Source organism: Pristis pectinata, chromosome 2, assembly GCF_009764475.1.
Source record: "Pristis pectinata isolate sPriPec2 chromosome 2, sPriPec2.1.pri, whole genome shotgun sequence".
In the NCBI taxonomy this organism is placed as follows: domain Eukaryota; kingdom Metazoa; phylum Chordata; class Chondrichthyes; order Rhinopristiformes; family Pristidae; genus Pristis; species Pristis pectinata.
The window spans coordinates 31,955,760-31,983,379 of NC_067406.1; the positions used below are offsets into that span (position 1 = coordinate 31,955,760).

General features: G+C 38.2%; 1 protein-coding gene across 1 annotated transcript in view; it reads left to right on the forward strand.

The window, feature by feature from the left end:
* The window catches only part of oacyl (O-acyltransferase like), a 65,250-nt gene that overhangs the window by 18,535 nt on the left and 19,095 nt on the right, over positions 1 to 27,620 (forward strand). The window contains exons 3-11 of the mRNA XM_052034107.1: positions 2,738 to 2,877; positions 2,967 to 3,045; positions 4,479 to 4,620; positions 4,716 to 4,954; positions 13,969 to 14,139; positions 15,022 to 15,124; positions 18,577 to 18,678; positions 24,844 to 25,009; positions 26,959 to 27,038. Coding sequence (XP_051890067.1) covers positions 2,738 to 2,877; positions 2,967 to 3,045; positions 4,479 to 4,620; positions 4,716 to 4,954; positions 13,969 to 14,139; positions 15,022 to 15,124; positions 18,577 to 18,678; positions 24,844 to 25,009; positions 26,959 to 27,038 — 1,222 coding nt within the window. The remainder of the gene's footprint in view (positions 1 to 2,737; positions 2,878 to 2,966; positions 3,046 to 4,478; positions 4,621 to 4,715; positions 4,955 to 13,968; positions 14,140 to 15,021; positions 15,125 to 18,576; positions 18,679 to 24,843; positions 25,010 to 26,958; positions 27,039 to 27,620) is intronic.

The following is a 27,620-nucleotide window of genomic DNA, read 5'->3' on the forward strand; positions in this document are numbered from 1 at the left end:
AATAGAGATGCATTGATTTCTAGAAATTAAAAAAGAATCGAAGGATATGGGGATAGTACAGGAAAAGGAGTTGAGGTAGAAGTTCGGTCATGATCTTGATGAATGGCAGATCAGGCTTGAAAGGCTAGATGGCCTCTTCCTGCTCCAAGTTCTTATAATCATATGTTCTTAGGCTGAGTGATGAAGAAGGAATGCCAGTGTATTGTCAAGTCAGCAATGGGTGTTATTCGGGGGCTGGCAGATCCTTGCAGCTGCATTGTTTGTCCCTTTTGATAGTTAAAGTGGCAGGTTTAGGAGGTATTTAAGAAGTCTTCACCATCCTCTCTATAAGGTAGTTAAATATGAACAGTCATCTCTTCTCGGGTATGGTAGCCTAGTAGTTCAGCTAGTCCTGGAATGTTAATCCATAAATATGAGTTTGAATCCCACCATGGCAGCAGGGGAATTTAAATTCAAGAATTAAATCTGTAATAAAATCTAGTTTCAGTAATATTAACAAAGAACATCCCAGATTATCTTTAAAAAGTAGCATCGTTAAGGGGAGGAAATCTACTGATGTTACTCTACACCATCAATATTCTGACTCTGAAAAGCCTGCTATGTACACGAGCAACTAGGGATGGACAATAAAAGGAGCCTTGTGAATGCCATTTGATATCCATGAATGAATACATTTAAACATGCATTTAAGGTGAGAAGGGAAAAGTTTTTTTTATGCAGAGAATGGTGGGTGCCTGGAATAGGCTGCCAGGGGTGCCGGTGGAACCAGATACAATCTAAAAGCGTAGATCGTATCTTAAATGCCACTAAGCATTTAAGAGGCTTTAAGATAGACACATGACTATGCAGGAAATGGGGGGGGGGGGGGAATATGGATCATGTATAAGTAGAGGAGATTTAGTTTAAATTTGGCATCATCTTCAACACAGACATCGTGGGCCAAAGGGCCTGTTCACGTATGGTACTGTTCTATGTTCTATGTTCTATAATTAAACCTTTTAGCAAAACCCCTCTAACTTTGAAGATGTAACTTTGAAGTTTCTGACAATCATATACAGTGGCATGCAAAAGTTTGGGCACCCCTGGTCAAAATTTCTGTTACTGTGAATAGCTAAGCAAATAAAAGATGACCTGATTTCCTAAAGGCATAAAGTTAAAGATGACACATTTCTCTAATATTTTAAACAAGATTACTTTTTTATTTTCATCTTTTACAGTTTCAAAATAATAAAAAAGGAAAAGGGCCCGAAGCAAAAGTTAGGGCACCCTGCATGGTCAGTACTTAGTAACACCCCCTTTGGCAAGTATCACAGCTTGTAAATGCTTTCAGCAGCCAGCTAAGAGTTTTTCAATTCCTGTTTGGGGGATTTTCGCCCATTCTTCATTGCAAAAGGCTTCTAGTTCTGTGAGATTCTTAGGCCATCTTGCATACCTTTGCTCACTGCAGCCAAAAAGTTCTATTTTAACTTCATCAGTCTACTGGACCTGTTTCCAAAATGCATCAGGCTTGTTTAGATGTTCCTTTGCAAACTTCTGATGCTGAATTTTGTGGTGAAGATGCAGGAAAGTTTGGAGAAAAAAGGGTGCAGAATTTCATGAAAAGAACAACTCTTCAACTGTTAAACACGGGGGGTGGATCAATCATGCTTTGGGCTTGTGTTGCAGCCAGTGGCACGGGGAACATTTCACTGGTAGAAGGAAGAATGAATTCAATTAAATACCAGCAAATTCTGGAAGCAAACATCACACCCTCTGTAAAAAAAAACTGAAGATGAAAAGAGGATGGCTTCTACAACAGGATAACTATCCTAAACACACCTCAAAATCCACAATGGACTACTTCAAGGGGCACAAGCTGAAGATTTTGCCATGGTCCTTACAGTCCCCTGACCTAAACATCATCGAAAATCTGTGGCTAGACCTCAAAAGAGCAGTGCATGCAAGACAGCCCAAGAATCTCACAGAACTAGAAGCCTTTTGCAAGGAAGAATGGGCAAAAATCCCCCAAACAAGTATTGAAAGACTCTTAGCTGGCTGCAGAAAGTGTTTACAAGCTGTGATACTTGCCAAAGGGGATGTTACTAAGTACTGACCATGCAGGGTGCCCTAACTTTTGCTTCGGGCCCTTTTCCTTTTTTATTATTTTGAAACTGTAAAAGATGGAAATAAAAAAGTAATCTTGCTTAAAATATTAAAGAAATGTGTCATCTTTAACTTTATGCTATTTGGAAATCAGGTCATCTTTTACTCACTTAGCTATTCAAAGTAACAGAAATTTTGACCAAGAGTGCCCAAACTTTTGCATGCCACTGTATAATATTCATCAGTTACCTGGTGGGGGGGGGGGGCGGGGGGGGGGAGGTTGCTTTATTATCCCATGTCCTGGAAACAGCAGGTTTTAGTAAAGTTATGGTGAGGGTTGGGAGTTCAGTGCTGTGAATATAAAAAGCATTGTGTGGATTCAATTACCAATCTTATTATCTTTTTCTCTGAATTTTCTTTTTTCCAGTGTAACCAGTTCCAGCCTCCTGACAGCATTGCTTTATAGTTTAAATGGCTTTTCCATCATTATCACCCTTGCTGCACAACAACAAAGTTGTAGACGACATATCAACACTTTGTAGTATCCTGCCCATGATTTTTGTAGTTATGTCTATACGGTTATTGTTACTTTCAGAATTAGTTTATGTCCTCATCAACAAATGATTATTTTTTTTCTCTCTCTTGGGAAATTTAGTGTATGATTCCATTGGAAAAGAAGGCAGCAATATCCTACATGGAAACATTGATCAATTGGGATCGTATAGTGAATGCACCTCAGCTCAAGCTCCTTCTGGAAATTTTAGTGGACAATATTGTAAAGTAACAATTCTACAGGTAAAGCATAAACCCTGAATCAATAAAACATTTGCTACCTGTCTTATAGAACTGATTTAGCAATAACATTTTTCTCTTGTTTTGAATAGGGCAAGATTGACTATAATGTTGCCATTTGTGTACCCAGTTCTTGTAAGAATGATGATATATTGATGCTTGAATGGCTTGGTAAGATTGAAAATATAATATGGCATACATCTGTAACATACCATGTCAATTGCTTTCAATGATTTCTGTTGTTTCTTAGCTTGATTTGTTGGTCATAAGGAGGCAGGAAGACCTCTATCCTATTAACATATAGCTCCTAACCTGTTGGAAGGAAAACTGCAATTAAAGATGCATAGGCTGTTATAATATTGCAATGAATCCAATTCTGACCAACTCAATTTTCATATTCAGAACAAATAAAGAGATTTTCAATCAGTGATTGCTGTGGTAATTGTCCCCTTGTGGGCTGTATTTTAACTTAATAGTCTGTATTTCATTTATTTTCCAATTTCTTTTATCCCACCTTCAAAACCATTTACTCACAGTGGAGTGTAGTTCCCCTTGTCCTGGCTACACATGGTAGCTCATCCAAAGTATTTGCATATGAGCCTGGGTGGTAACTAGGTTTTATTATAGTCAGGCAAAAGGAATGCCCTTCAATCCTGCCCACCTTACCTAAAATGTGAACATAATGTTTTTAATTTCAGTTGGAAGTATAAAAAGTTATCATCATACTTAAGAAGCTCCTAACCAAGTCACTGAAATATTTTTAATAGACGTGTTTCTGTGTATCTGATGGAGTATATACATTGTCTTAGAGCAACGGGAAATGTGCTGACTTAAGTCTATAACAGGTTAGAGGCATGTTGATAGATCAAAGGTTTGGGTATACCCAAGTATGCACGGAAATTAGTCAACTAAATGAAATCATGCACATCTTTGCTGCTTATTGGCTTGGATCAGAGTATTTGCAGTGTTGTGCAGCATTGAATGAGAAAACCTGGGTTTATCTATCCAGATCACATTAATGAACTGGAACATGTTGAATCTCCCGAACCCATATTTTGGATTGCTTAGAAAGAACCATTTAGGAGCCCCTAATCCAAGAAGGATAGTCATTAGTAGATAATCAGACAATTGAAAAATAGGGTTTTACAAAGTCGGCAAATTGTACTTGAGCTACCTCGGGAGGATTTGATTAATAATGCAACTCATTAGAGGTGCACACTTCACAATGTGAGTTACTGGAAAATAGTTGTAAACTATGTCCCCCTTATTACATCCCTAACTCTCCTTGGAACACAGATCTTAATCAAAACACAGATATGGGATCAAATGTGTGACTTTTCTTGCTCTGTGTAATTCAGGTTAGCTATATAACATATGACATGTAACATATTACATATGCATATTAGTTATGTAATTCTCCAAGTGGGACACTTACAGAAGTCATTTTCTAAACTTGCCAATTTATGTAGCAGTCAGGTACACTGTTGTCTATTATTGTTGTCTAATTTCCTGCTAAATATGGCCAGTTGAGACTGGTTTAAGATTTTTCATAAATGTCAGAATCAAACAGAAGTGTTTAATACCAACTTTTGTTTTGCTTTCAGGTATTTTCACATACAAGAACAAGTCTTTCATAGCTCCTTCACCAATGCTATCATTCATTGTTGCCAATGCTACATACAGGGTGAAAAGTGTTCACTGCCAAAATAATATACCTTACATTGATGTCTTTGTTGGCATTTGTATGTATGTAATAGACATATTCAATATATTATCATTTAACATCACATTTTTGTGTTTATATGGAGGCTGTTTCTTACAATCTTTTTTTTCTGAAACAGATTTGTTGTTGCTCTTTTCATTACCATGACGATAGCTGGGTCCATATTTATAACAATAAAGGAGTGGAAGAGTACTGGTAAAGTGATGAAAGATGTTTTAAGCCCAGCTCACAAGAATTATGAGACAGTTTCATTTACCAAAATAAATGGCCAACGGTTACAAAAGAGCATCACAAAATCCAAGCATGAATCACCAGAACGCGGTGTAACAGAGGGAACAGAGAAGAACCGTAGAGTAGGTAAGTTTTAACTAGTAACTTGATGGGAAGAAAATGCAAAATCAAACCAGATCTCCTGTATTAGGAAGGAAACAACATGCTGGGGGAACCCAATAGATTACTGCATTAAAGGTTTCTGTTGTTATATTGGAGAATAATTAGAACCGTCACAACTTATTTCTAGTTGAACTTCCACTTGAATTGAGGGCAAATCTGCTGCAAATCAAGTGCCCTGGCAATAGAAATTAGTAGTGAAAAACAAAATCACCATGATTCAGCATGAGGTTTTGTCAGTTTAAATGGTGACTCAGGATTGAGGATGACTTGCTTCCAGTCCAGTTTTGTGGGTTCTGAGGTGGCTGATAAGGCCAAAATGGGAACCACAGACTCTTGCACAGATGGTGCAGGAGAAGGCTGACAGGGAAAGGTTTGGATCGTTTGTGAACTCGTGCACTCTTTCTGCCAATGGTACACCTTATTGGGGCTGAACAGACGAAGCCTTTCTTTGTAGTTCAATGAATTATTCCTGAAGTTAAGCAGAAAGTACTGGAAATACTCTGCGGTTCAGGAAGCATCTGTGTAGAGAGAAATAGTAAAAGTTTCAGATTGATTTATCCATTTCTGAGGAAGGTTTTGAACCTGAACTGTTAACTTTATTTCTCTTTCCACTGATGCTGTCTAACTTGGTGAGTGCTTCCATCACACACTATTTTTTTTCAGATTTTCAATGTTTGCAATATTTCGTCTTTGAATTGTTTCTGATCTGGCTGCACATTATGTATCATTCATAGAATGTGGATATTATTGGCACAGTCGGTATTTACTTGACACAGCTGCTTGAGCTGTGTGACTCGTCAGTTCAGAGGGTGGATAAGAGTCAACTACATTTCAGGGTCCAAGTCACATCCAGGTCAGATTCGGTAACAATGGCAGATTTCCTTCCCTCAGGGACATCAGCGAGCTACCTAAGATAAGATAAGATAAGATAAGATAAGATACCTTTATTAGTCACAGGTACATCGAAACACACAGTGAAATACATCTTCTGCGTGGTGTTCTGGGGGCAGCCCGCAAGTGTCACCACGCTTCCAGCGCCAACATAGGATGCCCACAACTTCCTAACCCATATGTCTTTGGAATGTGGGAGGAAACCAGAGCACCCAGAAGAAACCCACACAGACACGGGGAGAATGTACAAACTCCTTACAGATAGTGGCCAGATTTGAACCCAGGTTTCTGGCACTGTAAAGCGTTACGCTAACCGCTACACTACCATGCCTGCCCTTCCGCTAAACTACCATGAATCGGAGAACTAAATTTTAATTCAAAATATCTGTTTGAATTTAAATTCCCCAGCAGGTATAGTGGACTTCAAATTTGTGTCCACTATCAATGGTACAGGCCTCTGAATACTTGCCCATAACATGACCACTGTGCAACAATACTCTATTTGTGACAATATTCCATTTTCCACAACGAACTTCACTCACCTCATTGAATGCAAAGTACATTCCTCTTTTTTAATCCAACAATAAAAGCAATGCATATTTGACAGGAGATCAATTTCTAAACAAAGGATGGTTTCAATTTACACTCACTTGTAAAAACTATATTGGCAATCTCCTGCTTGTCATACAAGCTACATTCTTATATGGATAATTTGTGGTCAGTGGCTTGCCGCTGACCTTGAAGATAGCTGTTCTCAAAGATCTAGCGAGAACTGTGGCACGGACTTCTGGTGACATTGTCCCTTCTCAAGTCTCAGTTCATGGTGCCCAGCTGGTCCAGATGGTAATAAACTGGCTGAGTAGCAAAACATTTTGAGAAATTCTCACAGAGAATGAACCGGGAAGTGGCAAACAAGTCTTAATATCTGTTATAATTTTACAAAATGTGAAATGTAGATTACTGCATACATACAAAATCATGATAGCAACTGAAACATAATAAACACATGATTTAAAAAAAATAGAATAAATATTGCACAATATTGCATTTTTGTATGCTACAGAATGGACATTTTTCAGAAAACCCCAAAGCCATGCACTGGTAATGGATTTCTGAATTTCATTCCTGGCCCTCCATGTGGTGGGTACTAGCATTGTGATGTTGAATGCAGTGCAGGCATGTTTTGAGATCACTTGCACAAAATTGAACTGTGTGTACAACGCCTTTGCACAACCAGAGAGTGGAAGCTTGCTTCAGCGTTAGTTAAAAGGATCATGAGCTTAACTGGTCTGCTGCTGAGCTCCTGAACCATTGTCCATTGGGTCTGGCTTTATGTGCTTTACTCCAATGCCTGTCCTAACTATTAATGTGTCTGATCTTCCAGACTCCCACTTTGCCTGTCCCAAGATTGTTCTGTGGACTAACTGCAACTTCCATTCACAAACATCCAAGATCTTGGTTCTTCACAGGGAGAGAGCATTTCCTCTTGTGGGAGAATCTGGAACTAGAGGTCACTGTTTAACAATAACGGACCACCAATTTAAGGCAGAAATGAGGTTTGTGAATCTTTGGAAGTCACATCCTCCAAGAGTGGTGGAATCAGAGTCTTGAACATTTTTAAGGGAGAGGTAGATAGATTAATTAGTAAGTAATGGGGTAAATAGAAATGTGGAGCTGAGGCTACAGTCAGATTAGCCACCATTTTACCATGACTTTGTTAAATAATGAAGCAGGCTTGGGGAGGCTGAATGGCCTACTCCTGCTCCTAATTTGCATGATTTTATGTATATTCATGTATTTGCATCTCTCCAAGTGACCCCTTCATTCTTTTCAAAGCCCATCCCAATCCTCTTCCCATATAATCTATCAAAGCCCCAGAAACCCAGCATATGGGTTTTTCCCAACCAACTTGTCTGAACCTTGACCCTTGCTCGATCCTATGCCTTCTCCATTATCTCAGTGTTTGCAATCCTTTCTCTAAATTCTCCACCCATTGACTGTGTGATCTGCAACCTTTCCATGAGATCCACTATGCCAGCAGCTAGCAGAAAGAAGGGCTTTGTGCGTGCAAGGAGTGCAAGGCCTGTTCTGTCATGCAAGGCATGATGGGTTCTGTGAGCAATAGAATTTTGCCACCAGGATGACCTTACGACCATCCCTGGTTAACCTCACAGCCCTCTGCAACCTTCACAACCCTCTGCAGGCATGTTGCAATTTCTACTCCAATAATTTTCAGCTTATTTTACATGCTGTAGGAAGGATGTGATTAAGCTATAGAGGGTGCAGAAAAGATTGACAGGAATGTTGCCTGGACTGGAGGGTTTGAGTTGTAAAGAGAGATTGGACAGGCTGGGGCAGTTTTCCCTGGAACAAAGGAGGCTGAGGGGTGACCTTATGAGGAGCATAGATAGGGTAGGTAGTCACAGTCTTTTTCCCAGGGTAGGGGAGTCTAAAACTGGAGGGCATTGGTTTAAGGGAACCTATGAGGGAATGAAGGAAAGATTTAAAGGGGACCTAAGGGGCATGTTTTCCGCATAGAGGGTGATGGGTATTTGGAACGAGCTGTCAGAGGAAGTGGTAGAAGTGGGTACAATTACTGTGTTTAAAAGACATTTGGACAGATTCATGGACAGATTCATGGATAAGAAATGTGTCAAGGGATATGGGCCAAACACAGGCAAATGGAATTAACTTGAATAGGCATCTTGGTCGGCATGGACGAATTGGGCCAAAGGGCCTGTTTCCATGTTGTATAAATCTATGAATCCATGAAGAAAACATAGAAGATATTTGAGGTTCCCATAAAAGCTCTGATATAGGAAGAAGGTCGCAAAATTGCATTTTCTGTGGAGCAGCAGGAAATTACTGACAGAGACTTCTGGATTTCTGCTTTTAACTGCCTGATATGGTGTAACAGTGGCAAATGCAACACGTACCATCATTGCTTCTGCAAAATCCAGATTCAAAAGGTTTTGATAAAAGCTGAGCACGTAGCTCTGAATATTTAATTATATTTTGCCTAAATTGCTACATCATTAATGTCCCTTCCTATGTTTGTGAACTGACATCACATGCAAATCTATAGAGGGGTATCATCCTTTTAATAACACATGACCAAATCTTAAAAATATTATTAGTGCAAAAAGAAGAGTCTTTAATGTGATGTTATTGAGTAAATGAGACTTTAAAGGTTCCTTCTCAGAATCACTACTGCACTGCAGGAGGTCTTTTGATCCATAGTCCCCATGTCAGGTCCATCAACAAAAAGTATAATTTGTCTCAATTTGACCATATTATTTCAATTTGCCTCACTTCTCTATCCTTTAGAATCATTGAATCTTTATTATACAGAGGACCTACTGAGTCCGGCATTTTATAAGAAATCCCCTCATGCCCATTCCCATTCTTTCCCTGTCAGCCTGCCTATTATTTTCCCTCCAGTGCCCATCCATTTCCCTCTTCAAAACCCTAAATGATTCTCTTTCCACTATCCTTAAACACAATGAGTTTGGGAATATAACTACTCTCTATATAAAAAAGTTTCTCTTCACATGCCTCTGTAACTTTTAACCATCACTCTAAAACATGTGTCTCCTGGTCCTTGAACTGCACTCTAATGGGAACAGTTTCTCTTTACTTACTTAACTAAAGCAAAAAAAATCTTTCTGCAAAAAAAAATTGTCCCCAGTAGTTTTCAAATTCTTTTTGAACTATATTTGTTTCTGGATGTAGGAAATTCATGCTCTAACAATCCTCTGCTGAAAAATAAGAGTACATTTCTTACTTTGAAGTTCCCATTGTATTTTGAAATTTTTGGGGGGGGAATTACAGTACACATACATAAAATTATTTTTGAATACTCTCATGTTGAATTCTGCAATGAAAAACTAGTGAGGAAGTATCTCCATTTCCAATTTTAATCCCTTGCCAGTGGTTGGTTGTGTGAAAATTCCACTGGACTTACAACTGCAAATGGGGCAGCAAAGTAGTACAGCACCAAAGACCTGAGTTCAATCATTGCCTCTAGTACTGCCTATGTGGAGTTAGCATATTCTCCATGTGATGGCACAGGTTCCCTCTGGGTACTCCGGTTTCCTCCCACATCCCACAGACATGCAGATTGGTAGGTTAATTGCCTCAAGTATATAGGTGAGCAGTAGAATCTGTGTGAAGTTAATGAGAATGTGTGAAGAATTTTAAAAAATGGTACATTGTAGACTTAGTGTAAATGGATGGTTGATGGTCAGCACAGGATCGATGGGTCAAAGAGCTTGTTTCCATGCTATATGATTCTCTGACAAGGAAATCAACAACCACCAATAGAACAAGAAAATAACAAGAATACACATGTTAAAGAAGATTACTGAGCATTCCTTTACTGAATACCTTTTGTAGTTTTCCTTAAAAATATAGTACTAAAATGCAGAATTATATCAACTATAAATAATAGAATTAACAGGATGGTAGAGGTGGTGACAGTAATAGCTGGCTGAATCCTTAAATGTGCCTCTGCCTCTTTCCAAATGTGCTTCAATACAAGTAATTGTATGGAAGAGCAAACAGAGCCATTTCCTTCAAGCATGCACTTTCAAAGATGTGATGATAGGTTCATTGGTTATTGTAAATTACTCCTTAGTACAGGATGATGGCAAATAAAAAATATGGCAGTGGAAGGGCATGTATGAGAGTGAATAAGTTGGGGAAATGGAGAGAAATAAGGAGAGGGGGAATGGGATTGGTCCCCATGGCATTGATCCTGTGGATTAAATGGCCACCTACATGTCATTTTGAGTATAAGTATTAATGCCACTTCTATTTCAACAGCTATCAATAAAGCAGCTCCAATACTTCCCTGCAAATTCAAGCCTACACTGGGTTTTTATTCCCTTCAATATTACCTGTCATTTATTAATCTGTCTCACTTTACTCTTAAAATACACTGATAGATGGGATGTAGTAATTTTAAAACCTTTTTAAAGCATCGGGTACTTTTGATTTGTTGAAAACTTCTATTAATTATCTAATTCTTTAAACTTTACTTCGATTAAATGTTATGATTCCACAGTTCATATGTCACATGCAGCACTCCAAATCCTCCTCCAGAGTTATGTGGTAGGCTGGATTGTCGTGGATCTGGTCCGCTGCCAAGACTCCAGCCTGCACTTACTTGCTCTGGCTGCTGCTGGTTGTTGGACCAGTGAGGTGTCCCATGACATGAGGTGGGCTTCGAGCAGCACCTGTGGCTGGGTAGCATAACCTGTGGCCGGGTAGCATAACCTGTGGCCCTGCTTCCAAACCCCCTGATAGCCTTTGACAGTTTGCCATCATCAAAGGCTTTTGAATATCCTCATCAGTCAGAGAAAATTAATATTAATATGATTAAGACATTATAAAATGTATTTAATTAAAACACTTTAAATTATTAATCCAATTTTAAAATATCATTAAAATAAAGTAAAATAATTCAAGCACCTTTTTCCAGAGGATCAATGAATGAAAGGGGTCAGTATTCATACGCCAACCAAGAGGTTAATGTGTTTGGTTGAACACAGAAGTAGAGACAACCAAATTATCAGCTGACAACGAACAGTTCCTTGTGGAATGATTGGTTGTCAATCAGCTCAATTTGGCCCATTATTTTGATATAAACTGATGGAAGAAAATTACAAGCAATAAGTACACTTCAAGAGAAAAATTACTCATTAATTGCTCACACTATATGATGTGAGAGTATCAGTCTTTGGTTGTACTCCTGTCATTTAATATTATTCATTTCATTATAGCCTAAATTGGGAGGTGAGTACAATTGTTGGAATATATTCTCGCACCTGTCAATGTAGTACAAGCTATATAAAGGATAAATTTCTATCCATTCAGTCTTAACTAATTTTTGACCAGTCAGGAGTAAACGAATATTCAGTGCAAAGTGTCAGTAAGTTTTCTAGTATTTCAATATTATTGCACTCACTAGTTGTTAAAGTTTCTAGATCATGTTTTGTAGAATTGAAGAACTGTTTATTTTCTGACTCCCTTCTTACATGTTTGACATCACAAAAATCCAATATTTCTGCAAAACTTTATCCTCCACCTATCCCAGGAGTTCCATGCCATTTAGTTTAATACATCCCCAGTAACATTCGAGCTATAGAGTCATAGAATCATACAACATAAAAAAGGCTATTTGTCCCAATTCATGCATGCCAAGCAGTGGGAAACCTCCTGTATTAATCCCATCTCCCAGTACTTGGTCCATAGCCTTCCATGCCCAGGCAATTCAAGTGCTCACCTAGACACTCCTTAAATGCTGTCAGTGACCCAGCTTCAAGTATCCTCTCAGGCAGTGTGTTCCAGGTACTTACCATGGTCTGAGTGAAGAAAAAAACCTTCATATCCCCCCTAAATCTCTTGCCCCTTATACTAAAACTATGTCCTCTAGTTTCCACTACCTGATATGGGGAAAAGTTTCCTGCCTTCTACCCTGTCTATACCCCTCATAACTTTATATACAATTATTATGTTCCCTCTTACTCCCCTCTAATCCAGGAAGAACTCTCCATTCTCCCCTCGTAACTGAATTGCTCCATCTCAGTAAACATCCTGGTGAATCTCCTCTGCATCCTCTTTAGCATTATCATGTCCTTCTATAGCATGAAGGATGCAGTACTCCAGATGTGGTCTGACCAAGAGTTTATAAACTTGGGGCATAATCTCCCTACTTATGTATTCAATACTTTGACTAATGAAGGTAAGTATCCCATATGCCTTCCTTGCCATGTCATCTATCTCTGTTGCCACCTTCAAGGATCTATGGACTTGTCCTCCAAGGTCCCTCTGTTCCTCAATACTCCATAAGACCCTACCATTCATGGTGTATGTCCTAGCCTCAGTGGTACTTCTGAAATGCACCACCTTATATTTGCCTGGATTAAACTCCATCTGCCATTTTTCATCTCATGTCACCAACACATTGATAACTCTCTTCAACCTAAAACTACCTTCCACACTATCAACAAATCTTCACATCATTGGCAAACTTATTCACTGCCTCCCATATCCACAGCCAAGTCATTCAGATATATTACAAACAGGAAGGGTACCGGCACTGATCTTTGTGGGACACCTCTAATCACAAAAACAACCCTCTGTCAACACTCTCTGTCTCCTATTGCCAAGCCAATTTTGGAACCAGTTTGCCAAATTGCCCTGGATCCCATGGGCCCCAACTTTCTGAACCAGTTTCCTATGTGGGACCTTGCCAAAGGCCTTACTAAATTCTATGTAAATCTCATCCACTACCCGGCCCTCACTGATACCCTTTGTTGCCTCTTCAAACAATTCAATCAAAGTGGTAAGACAGGAGCTGCCCTTGATAAAGCTGTGTTGGCTGTCTCTGATTATTAAACAAATGATCATTAACCTCAGAATTCTTTCCAGTATATTCCCTACCACTCATGTTAAGCTCACAGATCTATAGTTACAAGAACTTTCCCTGCTGCCTTTCTTGAAAAAGGAGACCACGTTTCCTGTCCTCCAGTCCACCTGGTACCTCACGTGTGTTCAGTGAAGATTTAAAAATCTCAGCCAGAGCCCCAGCAATCTCTTCCCTTGCCTCCCATAGCAGCCTGGGATAAATCTCATCCACTCCTGGGGATATCTCTACCTTTAAGCCCGATAAGGCATCGAGTATATCCTCTTTATTTATGGAGACCTGCACTAGACGTTCATCTACCCCTTCATTGAATTCTCCAACTACAAAGTCTATTTCCTTTGTGAATACTGATGAAATGTATCCATTTAGGACCTCACCCATACCTTCTTGATCCATGCACAGATTGCCCATGTTGTCCCTAATGGGCCCTACTTTTTCCCTGGTTGTTCTTTTGTGCTTAATATACTTAAAGCATGTTATAATTCGTTTTGCCCTTAATATACTTATAGAAGCAAAGCATCATAGAAATTAAAATTAAACAAAATGGAATTGCATGGATTAGTAGCTCTTTACAACTAGAGTGCTACAATTGTTTTCTAATATCAATATTACACTGTTTTATTTTAACACATTTTTCCTTGTTATTTGGTCTTTGCAGGATTCCTTGATTGGATGCTAACAAGCTTTGCAATACAAAAGAATGTCCCTGTTGTGTTATCCACCCAAATCACTACAGGAAGCTATTCCGTGATAAATGGGATCCGAGTCCTGAGTTTATTGTGGATAATCTCAGGGCATGTCTGCCACTCTACTTTACTGAATAACCTAGGTACCCTGGTTAATATTAGGCATTGTTTGTGTATGCATGGTTCCTTTTCACAATCTATTTTTATTTATTTTGCAGGATTAGATGAATGGGAAAGTGTCCTAAAAATGTTAATGAAGCTCTCTATTAAAACAGCTTGTATTGTCAGGATGAGCTCCAGTTCATCGTCAGTTGTGATATCGTATACAGTATATTGTGGTTGGCAAAGTAAGGTCACAATTTCAAAGTTCATGAGTCCCAACTAAGAAGGATTTTTTTTTGTCATCCTCTAACTGAAATATCTAAGAAAATATCTCGCTTAAATATGACAGAGGTAGCTCAAATAAATCTTTATTTAAGACACTGAAGTTTATAAAACTAAAGATAGCTGCAGATGTTCAACCAGGATAGGAGACCTCAAGGATAATTTTTCAAGTCTAGATTCTGATCTCCAATTAGTATATGTGAAAGATTATATGTTAACATGCAACCTGTACAATTTTCTATCCACTTATTACAATGTTTTTCATGATGACTGCTCTCACTCCAGACTACCAACACAGAAATTAAAGTCCATGGGCTGCTGAAAGAAGGAGTTTTTCATTTGTGGAATAGAATTCACAAGGTTAAATAACAGGGATTATAAAACTGCTGTTTGCTCAATACTTTATAGAATTGAAGAAATCTGTCCCAAAAACTCTGATTATTGAAACCTTTATTTGTTGCCAGCCACTGTTTATGGGACAATGAGCTGGTTAATAAATCCTTGATCGGGCAAAATATACCCAACCAAGGAGTTTTATCATTTAATTATTAAAGTGAAATCGTTAGTCTCCTGTGTTAACATTTAAACTGTTTACCATTTCAAGTTTAAAGTTACGACGCTTGTGTTTTCATTTCTTTTAGATAATCCAGTACAATGGTTGTTGTCTGTCCCAAACAATGTCCTTTCTATTTTTTCCCTTGGTGGCCCTTTTTATTTGTCAGTGGATACCTTTTTCCTAATTAGGTAAGTAACAAATGTTACGCCATAGGAAAGCTCTGCTAAAACTTGCATTGTTTTCGTAACAACTTGGTCAAAGTTATTATCATAGGCCAACCAACATAATGTTAAGGATGTGCACTCAATGGATTTCTAATCTCTTAAGAAGCCCATTGCAGAGTTTGCATATTGGTACATACAAGTCACAAGGAGCTCAAATAAGGTGTGTATAGTTAATTCAAGGGCTTCACAGACTGTGTCTGGAACTCTATGTATACATTGTTGCAGAATAAGAAATATTAAGTGACTAAATGCCCTTAAAAGGTGACAGGCTTAAAGCAGCAATTATTGTTCACTGGCTAGATAAGCACACCAACATCAGTCTCCTTTCTGAGACTAATGTTCCCCATATTGAGGCTCCAGTTATCATCATTTGGTTCCATTGGGCAGGTCATGTCAATCATATGACCGACACCAGACTCCCAAAATATACACCCTATACTGAGTTATGCCACAAGGAAAGATTTCCACATAGACAGGTTCAAAGGTATTTCCTTGAAAAAGTGCAAAATCTCCACTGACCCAGAGAACCCTTGCTCCATCCACTCAAAGTGGAGGAGGAGCACCTCAAGTCCATTTGCCAGGGACCATGGAAGCCCAGCATAAACATAAGCCCACCAAAAGGATCACACCAGTTCAGAAACCACCCACGTGATCATCCCATCAAGCACCTCCTGCCCTGTCAGTGGTAGAGTCTGTGGGTCTTACATTGGCCTCACCAGTCACCTTAGAACCTAAATGATAGCAGGTTACCTTCAATCCCGAGGGACTGCCAAAGAAAGAAGAAAATATCATTCATAACCAATGTTAATTTTACAAATCTGATTCCTCTTTTCTAAAAAAAAGGTGAACTATAAAATGATTTAACATATTTAGAAATTTTACAAGTTCAACAGATCTTCACACACTCTGATCTTGCCAGCTGTTCTGGTGTATTTATTGTGTTATTATTCATAAGGTTTCACCAGAACATGTTCTCAGTTTTACTGTGCTTCTTGCTTACCAAACCATATTTGGTTAGGAATCATAGGAATAGTGATCATATATACCCTTCCTGTAATGGAGCACTTAGCATCTGTGACAATATTCATACCAATATCTTGATTATGTTTCTTTCATTTTGAAATAACTTTTCTATAACTTTGTTAAATGGAACAATGATCATTCTATGGGATGATTTGCCAAAATTGCATATGTATCTGGACTTGTTTCTACTAATAGACTCGCCCTTTAGCATTCACATATGATCTCATTTTGGAACTTTTTTTTTGTTTACTGCCCCAGAAAAACTTTCATCTGTCTAACATACAAATTGGAGGTTCTTGTACTTGGTCATAACTACCAAGATTTTCAAAATAACTGGGACTGAACAATTATCTACTTCAACAGTTGCTAACCTTGTCTTTTAATTCATATCAAATGTTCTTGTTGCCATCTCTCCTTTATGTTTGTCCATACTTTATACTTGCTGCAATCAACCATGAGCTTCTCAGGTTCACTCTCTCAGCAATTTTGATGGCTGTGATTCTTCACCATCCTCATTGCCAGTGTACTTAGTGGGTTCTTAACATCTAACTAAGCCCACTGCAGATAAATGTGAGGCACAGAGTGATCCAATAATACCTGTGTAGTTTATTCAAGATTTCTACACAGACTATTACTGGAACTGTTTTATTTTTGCACAAGACAACAGCTCAGATAATAATCAGCTACAAGACATAAACTTTAAAGGACTGACAACCTGAAAACAGGAATTACTGTTCACAACCAACATTGCATTTACTATAAGTACAACTACTGGTCATCCACTAAAAATATTTCTGCAACTATGCTATCAGCAAACCAGTCAACTACCTGAATCCTCAAAAGGTGTTTGATAAGATAAGATTTCTTTACTAGTCACATGTACATTGAAACACACAGTGAAATACATCTTTGCGTAGAGTATTCTGGGGGCAGCCCGCAAGTGTCACCACACTTCCGGCGCCAACATTGCATGCTGACAACTTCCTAACCTGTATGTCATTGGAATGTGGGAGGAAACCTGAGCACCTGGAGGAAACCCATGCAGTCACAGGGAGAATGTATAAACTCCTTACAGACAGCGGTGGGAATTGAACCTGGGTTGCTGCCGCTGTAATAGCATAACACTAACCGCTACACTACCATGCTGTCACAGCTGAAAGAAATTATTTTGACTTTGTATGTTTTACTGGTGAGACTACTTTCAGATTTATTTAAACATTTGCACCCTACAATCAAAAAGAAAAATGTTGTGTCGTAGCTGCATTCTGTTTTGAAATTCGAAGGTTGTAGCTGGTGCCTGACATTATGGTCACATTGGACAGCAACATGTTAGCCTTCCTGCAGCCTGATGGTGATTCAGTTTTGGAATTTGGTGATTTGGGCTTAGCTTTGGAAAGAAAACTTATATATTTTTTGAGGATTAGGAACTGAGTACATATCATGGCTAAGATGCTGGATGAATAACGCAATCCACGATGCAGTATTCCAGACCTCAGAAATGATCAGAACTAGCTCAAGGAATAAGCTCTATATTTGCTTGACTCCATAGTGAAGGGAAAGATTCTCTTTGATTTGGAAGCAATTGTTCAATGACTGAAATCTTCAGCCAAAATGTAACAAAGAACAAATGAGGCAATAAAAATAACATAGCGGTAAGGGAGGTGTGTGGGGTAAAGGTGGGGGGGTTGGTTATGGGTTGTGGTTGGTGGTGGGGGGGAAGGGTAACAGGGCAAAAACCAACATCAAAAAGCCTACAAAAGCTGGCCAGTGACCTTCACTCATGATCCCCACCAGTGATTGAAGTGAGGGACAGTTATAATACCAGCAGTCGCTTCACTGCCAGGAACATACATGGAGCAGATTATCATGGTTTAGCATGGTAGAGGTCTTGTCTCCCAGAAAACATCAAGTATGTGGTCCATTGGCCCCTTCTGTACTTTTAAATTTTAAGTATTGCAGTGTCTATGTCCCCATGGAGGTCTTCACTTTCACTACCTGACAGACCTCCTTTTGTCCAGCATACCAGCCCATTAGGCTGAGGCTAAGGACATTTCAAGGCTCCCCCTCAGGGATTTCCTCTCTAACACAGGTACTCATTTCTTTCCAGGTCCTTGCAATTCACCCCTCTTAGCCTTATCCAGTAGGTGTACTGGACTTAGAATAAAAGACTGATAGCTGGTTATGTAAAACTTCAGTCAATGTATAACATAAATAATAAACAGTTGCTTTGTTTATAAATAATTTGTATTTAAGACCGCGCAAAGCATTGAAAAAGTATGTTAAATTAATCACAAAATCACTGGAAACAGGTAACTTTAATTTTAATAATTGAATATCTCTGCATGGTTTAATAAAAACTGACCATAAACTATTTATATTGTGATTATTTTCAGTGGTTTATTGAGTGCTAAGACACTTTTAAACATGCACCAGCAACCTGAGCAGGGACTGACCTTCAAAATTGTAAAGGATTATGTGATTAAGAGATTACAAAGGTAAGGTTTAGAGACAATTTCCATAAGTATTTTCAGTGGAGCTAACAACATTCATCATTACAATGAGTTAAATCAGACAGCAGCTTCTGGCGCCCACAACTACACATTGAATTGTATAGCTCTACAAGTTGTTGTTGTACTTGTAGAACAGATACCCCATTTCAGAACGGGAATTGATGTTGCAGTCCTGACTATCAGAGCTGGCTCTGAAATGGCTGCAATAGCATGAGTTATTTTTGAGTTATTTTTCTTTCAATGCAGTCTCCAAATCAACCAAAAACAAAAAAAATGCTGGTATAGTCAAGAGTAAACAAGATCTTAACAGCATCATAAGTGCTCAATAATTTCCCTTGCTTTGAAAACTTAATTTTATAAGTGAGCACATTTCCTTAGAAGAAAATTAAATATTTAAAAAAATATGAAATATTTTTTGTTGTCCATCTCTTTTATCTTTTCTCTTAAGCTGGAATGGATTGGATGGGTCAAAAGGTTTCTTCTGTAGTACAATGATTCAGTGATTTTGTTTCTATGATTTTGTGAATCTCATTTGGCTTTTATCTTTATTTTAATTTATGTTTTCCCTTTGGGTCTAATGTATATTTCTTGCTTTATACTTCTGGTTTAGAATCTGTGAAGTAGAAGCATCTCAGGCAGCATGTGGAATTGGATGAACTGCCCATTATAAGCAGCATCCAATATTTACTTCCATTAACTTTAACAGACCTGAAAATTGGACAGTGTGCTCAAGAGCATGTTTTTGTCCTGTATGATTCCATGATTCTGATGGCTCTTCTGTGTACTTTGCCCTACTTCATGAAGCGAATTTCTAACTCGACATGTCTCAGTGAAGATTCTTCTCTTTGTGATGTCTTAATCACCTCTCACTTGATTTACCTGCTCACACATAGCATTGTAGAGGACATCATACTGAACAGGTACTATGATAAAACAAGTTTGTGCTCTGAAACCTGGACTAATCTCATTGGCAGCTGTCAGTGAAGTGAACAGTGAGCAAGCTCCTTTGTTTCCTGCAAAATCTGGGCCATTGTTTAATGTTGCAGCAAAAGTCCACTCATATTCAAGGAAACAAGGCAGCCAGAATTTTTAAGCTTTCCTATTCTAATTCATTTTTATACATTGTAGTTTCCTGCATTATTGGCTTTCATGTTAAAAGATGCAATGTTATTGAATTTTATTTCAGTATTATTGATGGAAGTATCAGTGAAGCATATTATGAACCATCATGATCCTGAAGAAAATTTTGCTGTTGTGTGGCTCAGCTTACTGGTAATATGTCTGCTGCTGAGGAAAATGTGTGTTCAAGCCTCATTTTAGAGTATGAACACATAATCTCGGCTAACAGTTCAGACCAGCATTGATGGGCTGTACAAACTACTATTCCTTTGATGCAACACTAAATTAAGTGTGGATATATTTTTAAAAGAATCCCATGGCATTATTTATTAAAGATTAGAATGGTTTTACTGATGTCTTAGCTAATATCTGTACCTCAAACTACATCATCAAGACAGTTTACTTGGCCATCTATCTTCCTATTACTTGTGGAACCTTGCTGCCTGTAAAGTGGTTGACTTGTACCCCCATTAAATAACACTAATTACACATGAAAAATAATTAATTGGCATTTGGACTTTATGATGAGATGAAAAGTGCCACATAGATATCTGTTCTTTCTTTTTTATTGCTTTGCACAACTATGAACAGTTAATTAATAGATGTTCTTGAACAGCAATCAGAATAATTCAGAACTACAGAAGTTGAGAGTAATTATTGGTCAATCAGTCACTGCAGGTCTAATTACAGCACATGGCGTAGGTCAGTAGTGACAACCCTAGGAAATTTTCAGAAAATGCTACATGTGCCTCAGCCTGTATGTTCTGTAGGACAACTGGTGGGCAAGTACACTCTGACCTAGTTAGAATCTGTGTCTCTCCTATAATTTTGCTAAATATATATTTATCTTTATACTGTATATATTTATATAGAGATTGTGGAATTCCCACTTGAAAACCAATTGCAGAAATATAAGATGTGATAACAGTGGCATTGGAAACAATAGCCTTGAATAGTTACAATATTTTTTAAGTGATTTCTGTAACTTTGAATGACCAGTTTTATGGGTAGGAGGATGGCACCACATTGAATGGGTGATATTATGGAATGATGTCAAAGTGTTTGTATGACCTTGTATTCTATTACATGGTCACAGATCAATGTTGCCTGCACACTTCAATACAAATTGGATTTGAGAAAAATTCCAATAGGGATCTTTATCGACTTTTTGAACACAGAAAGTCCCTATCTGTTGAAAAAGATATTGAAGTAAATCTGGAAATTCATACCCATTCCCACACCAACATGTCCGTCCACAGCCTTCTCCACTGCAGGTTAAGGCTAGATGAAAATTAGAGGAACAGCACCTCCTATTCCGTCTTGGTAGTCTCCAACCTGATGGCATGAACATTGGATTCTCTAACTTCTGATAACCACTCCCCTCTGTCTCTTCCCCCCGTCCTTTTTTCCCTCCTGATCCTACTGGCTCCCATCACCCTTTCTCTTTCCCTTCCCCCACCCTCTCCATCTGCCCATCACCCACACATTCGTCCCGCTGGCTCCCCTTCTCACCTCCTTCCCTTTATTTGATGGTCCACTGTCCTCTCCTATCAGATTCCATCTTCTTCAGCCCTTTGTCACTTCCACTTATCACCTCCCAGCTTCTTACATCATTCCCACTTTCCTCCCTCCCTCACCTGCCTATCACCCCCATCACCTGGCTACCTCCCCTCTCCTGATGGAGGGTCTTGACCCGGAACATAGACTATCTAATTCCCTTCATAGGTGCTGCCTGACCCACTGAATTCCTCCAGCTCCTTTGTGTGTTGCTTCAAATTTGCATCATCTGCAGTCTCTTGTGTCCCTGGGAAAAACGCAGCCTATGGACTAAATTAGTAACCATATTCCTTGGTTGAATCATCCTTTTTTTTTGATTACCTGGAATGATGGTGATGAGAAACATATTGACATTTTAGCTGCAAACTCCTCAGTTAAGCATTTCTAGTGATGGGGAAGGATCGCTATTTGGTATGTTGATCTTTTCCTGAACTCGAAATCCATGAGATTCTAAATTTTCTTTCTTCATTTCAGACCCCTTGCAATTGTAGTTTTCAGTTAACTTAATTTCCTGCATTGCCATGCCTTTTAGCTATTTGCAAGATCTCTTGTTTTTTTTTAATTTGCCTTTTCATAGCATCACATTTACCAGTTTCCTGGTGTACTATTAAGTAATTAGGAGTTCACACAGCCCTCTTGTCTTTCTTTCTATGATTGGAGTATTTATTGATTCTTCCCATTTCCTTTATCTCAGCCTACAAAAGGCCTTTTCTTATCTTTCAGTTTTCAGTTCTAATGATGACCCTGAAGGATTGACCCATCTTTTCTCTTGAGAAATGCAGATTGACCTGTTGTATACCTTAATCTTTTCTGTTTAATCTTCAAATTTCCAAAATGTCCAAATATTTTTGTTCATTTGAACTATCTGATAGTGTAGTCATCAGGAAGAGCACAAAGGTAGGGCATTGTGGTTATAGTCTTGGACTCCAGAAAGTTCTCTTTATCTTACAGACAATGTCAGTAGCCATACCGTGACCTGTCCATTTTAATTCAAATGATTAGCTGTCATAATGTCTAAACTATTAGATGACACATACATGCTAAGATTAAATCCTGTTGCAAAGAGGAAAGTTACATCCAAATGCTTGTCTCAGCTGGAGACTTACTGGCTGGGAGAATATCCTGGAACTCTATCCATCTTGGAAAGTTCTGTGTCAATTAGAATGAGCTGTCTAAGTTAATTTGTTCTTACTGTCCTCACACATAAGGATGATAATAGTTCTACTCAAATTAATGTTACACCATATTCACCTGCTTGATATTAAAGTACATCACTAATTTTCCTCGTGATTTCAATATCTATTGACAACAGAGTTCTGCAGATTGTTGGAGAAACAAATACTTTGTGATATTGTTTAGAATATGAAGTAATAACAAAGAGTTCTCCCCGGTTCCTATGGTTACAACAGTGATATAGAAAGAAGTACTCCCCTTGTTTTATATTAGAGAATTCCTAAACTCTAACTGTATGTATAAAATACTACTACATGAGGTGATAGTCGTTATAAGAAAAACAGAGAAATCCTAAAGAACTTTTTGTACAGGGTCTTAGGATTTCAGGATACTGCAGTGGTGTATTCAACCTATTTTGTCAATATGGATCGCTGAATGAGCCACCTGCCATGACTTTATTACCTCAACCTCTTCCCATACTCCCATCCATTTCATTATTATAAGTAAGAATAAATTCTTACCCTTCTATTGCTTATCAAGAAATTTAGTAAAGCTAAGTAAGATCACTACCCTTTAGTATCCTAGAATTATAAAGCTGAATGTGGTCATTCTGTTCTTTGTACCTGTGACATTCTTCTCACCTTGTCCTGCCCCTTTCAAAGGCTTGCATAAGTATCATCTCAGATCCATCCCCTCCTGCACCCATTTATAACTGCACCATTTAGTTAATATTGAACCTCTTCATTCTTCCTACCAAAATTTACTTTATTCTTCTCTGCATAAAATTTCATCAAAATATATCACCACTTTGTCCCTGTTCATCTGAACTATTTGACTTTACTTCTGACTGTTTATGATGTTAACAAGTTTTGTGCCATCTTCAGTTTTTGAAGTTGGGCCCTATATGCTGAACTCCAGGGCATTAATGTGAATCAGAGAGAACAATAGTCCCAATGTGATATTGGCCTGTGCTGCTGAAAACAGCAGTTCAACACAATTCACTTTTTTTGTCCTTCATACAGTTTTCTATCCATGCTGCTGCTGCCATCAATCCAATGTGTTTCCATTTCTTAATGTCTATTATGTGGTTGTTTATCAAATGCTTTTTGAAAGTTCATATGCACATAAGCATCACAATGAGCTTTATTAATCCTTTCTTTTGCTTCATCATGTAAGTTAACCAAATATGATTCACCTTAACTGAATCAACACCGGCTGCCATTAAACACGTTTTCCCAAGTGTCATAAAAATGTATTTAATAATCCACATAATCAGCGTTAGCCTGGCTTGCCCCGGTTTTTGAGGTTATCCGCCTCCCATTCTGTGAACAGGATGGGAGGAAACATTGTTACCCTCTAGACAGCTTTCACATCTAAAGCAAAATGATTTACATTGTTTCTATTTCAGTCTTAAATTTGGGAATGATCGACACTTTAGATCTTGGAAAGAAAAATAATATCTTGGTTAATTCTGCTTCTGGGATTTCCAAAATAAAAGAATAAGTATTAAACTATATTAATTATTGCATGAAAATATAAAGTTTTTATTTTCTTTTGTAGTCTGGAAGAAGTAGCAAAATAATTATAAAACAATGCTACTTATACTCACTCCTTTGCAAAAATTGGTGAATGGCAGAAAATGTCCCCCTAGGTGGGGTAGATCAGGAAAAGCGATGTAACCTAAAATTAGTTCTGCTAATTAAAAAAATTATAATAATCATACATTACAACAGCAAGTTATGACAGGAGTAGGTACAACTGTCAGCACTAATCAAGATGCTTTATAGATCTGTTGCATTTGTGGTGTCTTCTTTAAGATTTTATAATTTGAGTGAACACAATGTCAGGTCGGAGGTATAAATGTTGCCTCAGGAAAGGGGTTTCACTGAAGAGCCATAGACTATGGAGATGGTTGCTAGTGATGATGATAGACTTTATTCCAAACTGCAAAAGGAGCATTTGTGACATACAGTACATATTTGCTCTACAACATTGTGCAAGCAGTAGGAAAATGTTGCCAGATACAATTACATCATGTACAACACTATGTAAAAGTAATCTGCCATTTTGATTTTTCCTTTGTTTTGGCAGCTGTATTCTTTGGACATTTAGACATATGTGTACCTAAATGAAGAATGGAAATTTATGTATGGTAATATAGTCCTTATATTTGCAGTAACATACTGGAAGAGATGCATTGTATTACCTGTTCTGTCTCCTTTGTGGCTTTACTGTTATAATAAGTAAATAATTGTGGGCATTTAGACAAAATTACTAACTATTCTTCTCGGTCATTTTCAGAATTCTTCCACTCTACATATACACCATGTGCTTATTCATTGGGATGTATTCTCTTATTCCATGGAAGTCCTTGGGAGAAAATCCAAAGTCCCTCTTGGATAAATGCAGAAGGTCCTGGTGGACAAATCTGCTGTTTATTAACAACTTCATTTTGATTGACCAACGAGTAGGTATTTTCATAATAGAAAGTAAGAACAGTATCATTGGTTGTTTATAGTACGCATGGTAAACTAGTGTGTATATTTAGGAAATGAAAAGACTGTAGGTGCTGGAAATCTGAAATAACAACACTCAACGGGTCAGACAACATCTGTGGAAAGAGGAATAGAATTTACATTTGAAGTCAAAGACCCTTTTGCTGATGCTGTCTGACCTTCTAAGTCTTTCCAGCATTTTCTGTTTTTAATAATAGTATGATTATTTGATGGTTTTATTTCCACTAGCAACCAAACTCTTGGGAAGAATAATGGGCTGAACATTAGTGTGTACATGGCAAATTAGAGAGGGTCTGGATGGAGTTAAAATGTATTAAATGTGAAACACAACACCCACCAGTTGCAGAGGTACCTGCCGCTATATTCACGGCAATATGACTTGTGGTCTGACCTGCCATGGGGAAGTGGAGGCTTCATCAGCACATTTAAATCAGGTTCCTAGAGTGTAACTGAGAACTTGATGTATATGAACAGTTGCTGTGCAGGTTTCTTAAGGCTTGGAAAACCTGCTGGAAAAATGGAACTGAGCTTAGGTCAACAAGTGTTTCCTTCTGGTTCATCAAGGAAGGATTTGCCCTTCTCTCCTCCCCATTGTCATAACTGAAGCTAACCTCCATCCAGTAACCACAGTTTCTGCTAATCCCCACCTCTTGAGAAAAAAATAGAATGAAGGCCCTGTCATTAAATTAGGCAGGCACTGAAACCACAGAAATTGCTGACTCTTTTGCAGCTTTCAACGACCCTTTGCACTTTCCCCACCACTTGGTAAACATCGGGGCAATAATTGAATGTACAATAAATACATTTTTAAAGTGTTTATAGGTTTTTCAGAAGAGAGAGTAGAACCTGCATTTGTGTAGATTGCATCTGGCTTTGAATCCCATTTCTGAATAATACTCAAATTAAGTTACAGAATAATTGGAGCAAATAATCATACCACAATTATGTACAGTTATCATATGGATGCTTTGTATCATCTGATCTTTAACCTTAGGCACCAAACTGAATTTGGCTACATTCATTTGGGGCTATTAGGACATTGATTTAAAGATGTTGTAAGAGCAGGCACTAATGCACTTCAACCAGTGGGTATTTGCACAGGTGCTTGCATGGCCTCTCAGGTCAAATACCTGATGGGTTGTAAAACATTTCAATGAATCTTCCACAACAGGAGCTCCTGGTACCCTTCAGCATTTTCTGTGTCCCCAATGAAATTAGTTATACAGGCCTTCCCAAGTTACGAATGCTCGACTTACATACAAGCGAACTCCCATAATATTAATAAATTCAAAAGTCCAATGTATATGTTCACTCCTGCGAACGGCAGACTAGTTTCCTCTCTCTCTCCACTTTTAGTAATTGTTCTTTTAAATCAGTTCCATGTGCTTTTGGCACCATTCATTACAATACTATGGAGCTACAGTTACCATGTTGAGTGATTTTTGTGCATTTTTTGACTTACAGACAAAATCCAATCATGAATGTCTGTAAAAGTGGAACCCGTTTGTCAGCTGGGGTGGCTGGTACTCCTGACTGGGGCCATTTGCAGTCTGGTTGGCACATACTCCTGCTATCCACAAACATGTGAATGAATTGGGACCATAATTGACAAGATTTACAGAATTGGTTTGGAACCCCGAGACAAATTGTCTCAAATTCCTTTCAGTCTATGGAGATGGTCAGAACATGTGACTGCCCTCTTCTCTGTTAGAATTTGCTTGCCATGATGGGTTGGAAACCTGGAGAATTTGGGCTGCATTCCAAATTTATTGTTATCTCTGCATTTATGGTCCTCATATTGCATGAAGGGGCAGAATTTCTTGTCAGTAAAATCCAAAGAAATAAAAGAAATGATCTATTTGTGACATGAAATAACTTACCAAAGAATCTGTCATTGCAGTGCATGGGTTGGACATGGTACCTTGCAAATGACTTCCAGTTTCATACCACAACTCCTCTCTTCATTTTTCTGCTGTACAGGTGAGTGTTATTATTGAGATACTCAGTGGTTCAGTTATCCTGACACTGGCATTCCAGGTTAGATTTTCTGACTGAATCCCCAATAAGTTGATGTGTTAAAAGCACCCTTTGTTCAATAGTATACTGATCACTTGAATTTACAATGTTCACCTCTTATTTAAGTGGATGAGCTCGAGGCCCACCTTGAGGGTAGGAACATATTTAAAAAATGGTAAAACTCAGGTCAGGCAGCATCTGTCGAAGGAGAAACAGAAAATGTTATAATTAAGGGCTATGGTAGGTGCATATGGGAAGCAAGAACTTTGGTGGTCATCCAATAGTTGTTCTGTATACCAGTAGAACTCCTGTGTTGGATGCACTGATTCAAGATTTATGCCATTTTTAGAACAAATATGGTCTGCAAACAAAGCTCATTCACCATGTCAGAGTTGTATGACCTATTTTTATATAAGTGTTCTAAGCATATTGTTTAAAGTTTAATAGTAAGTGGAATTTTGAGAAGCAGAATTGTCCTTCAGCAGTGCAGGTTGACTGATGAAAACAGAAACCCAAGAATGACGGTCAGGTGCCATTACAACACGA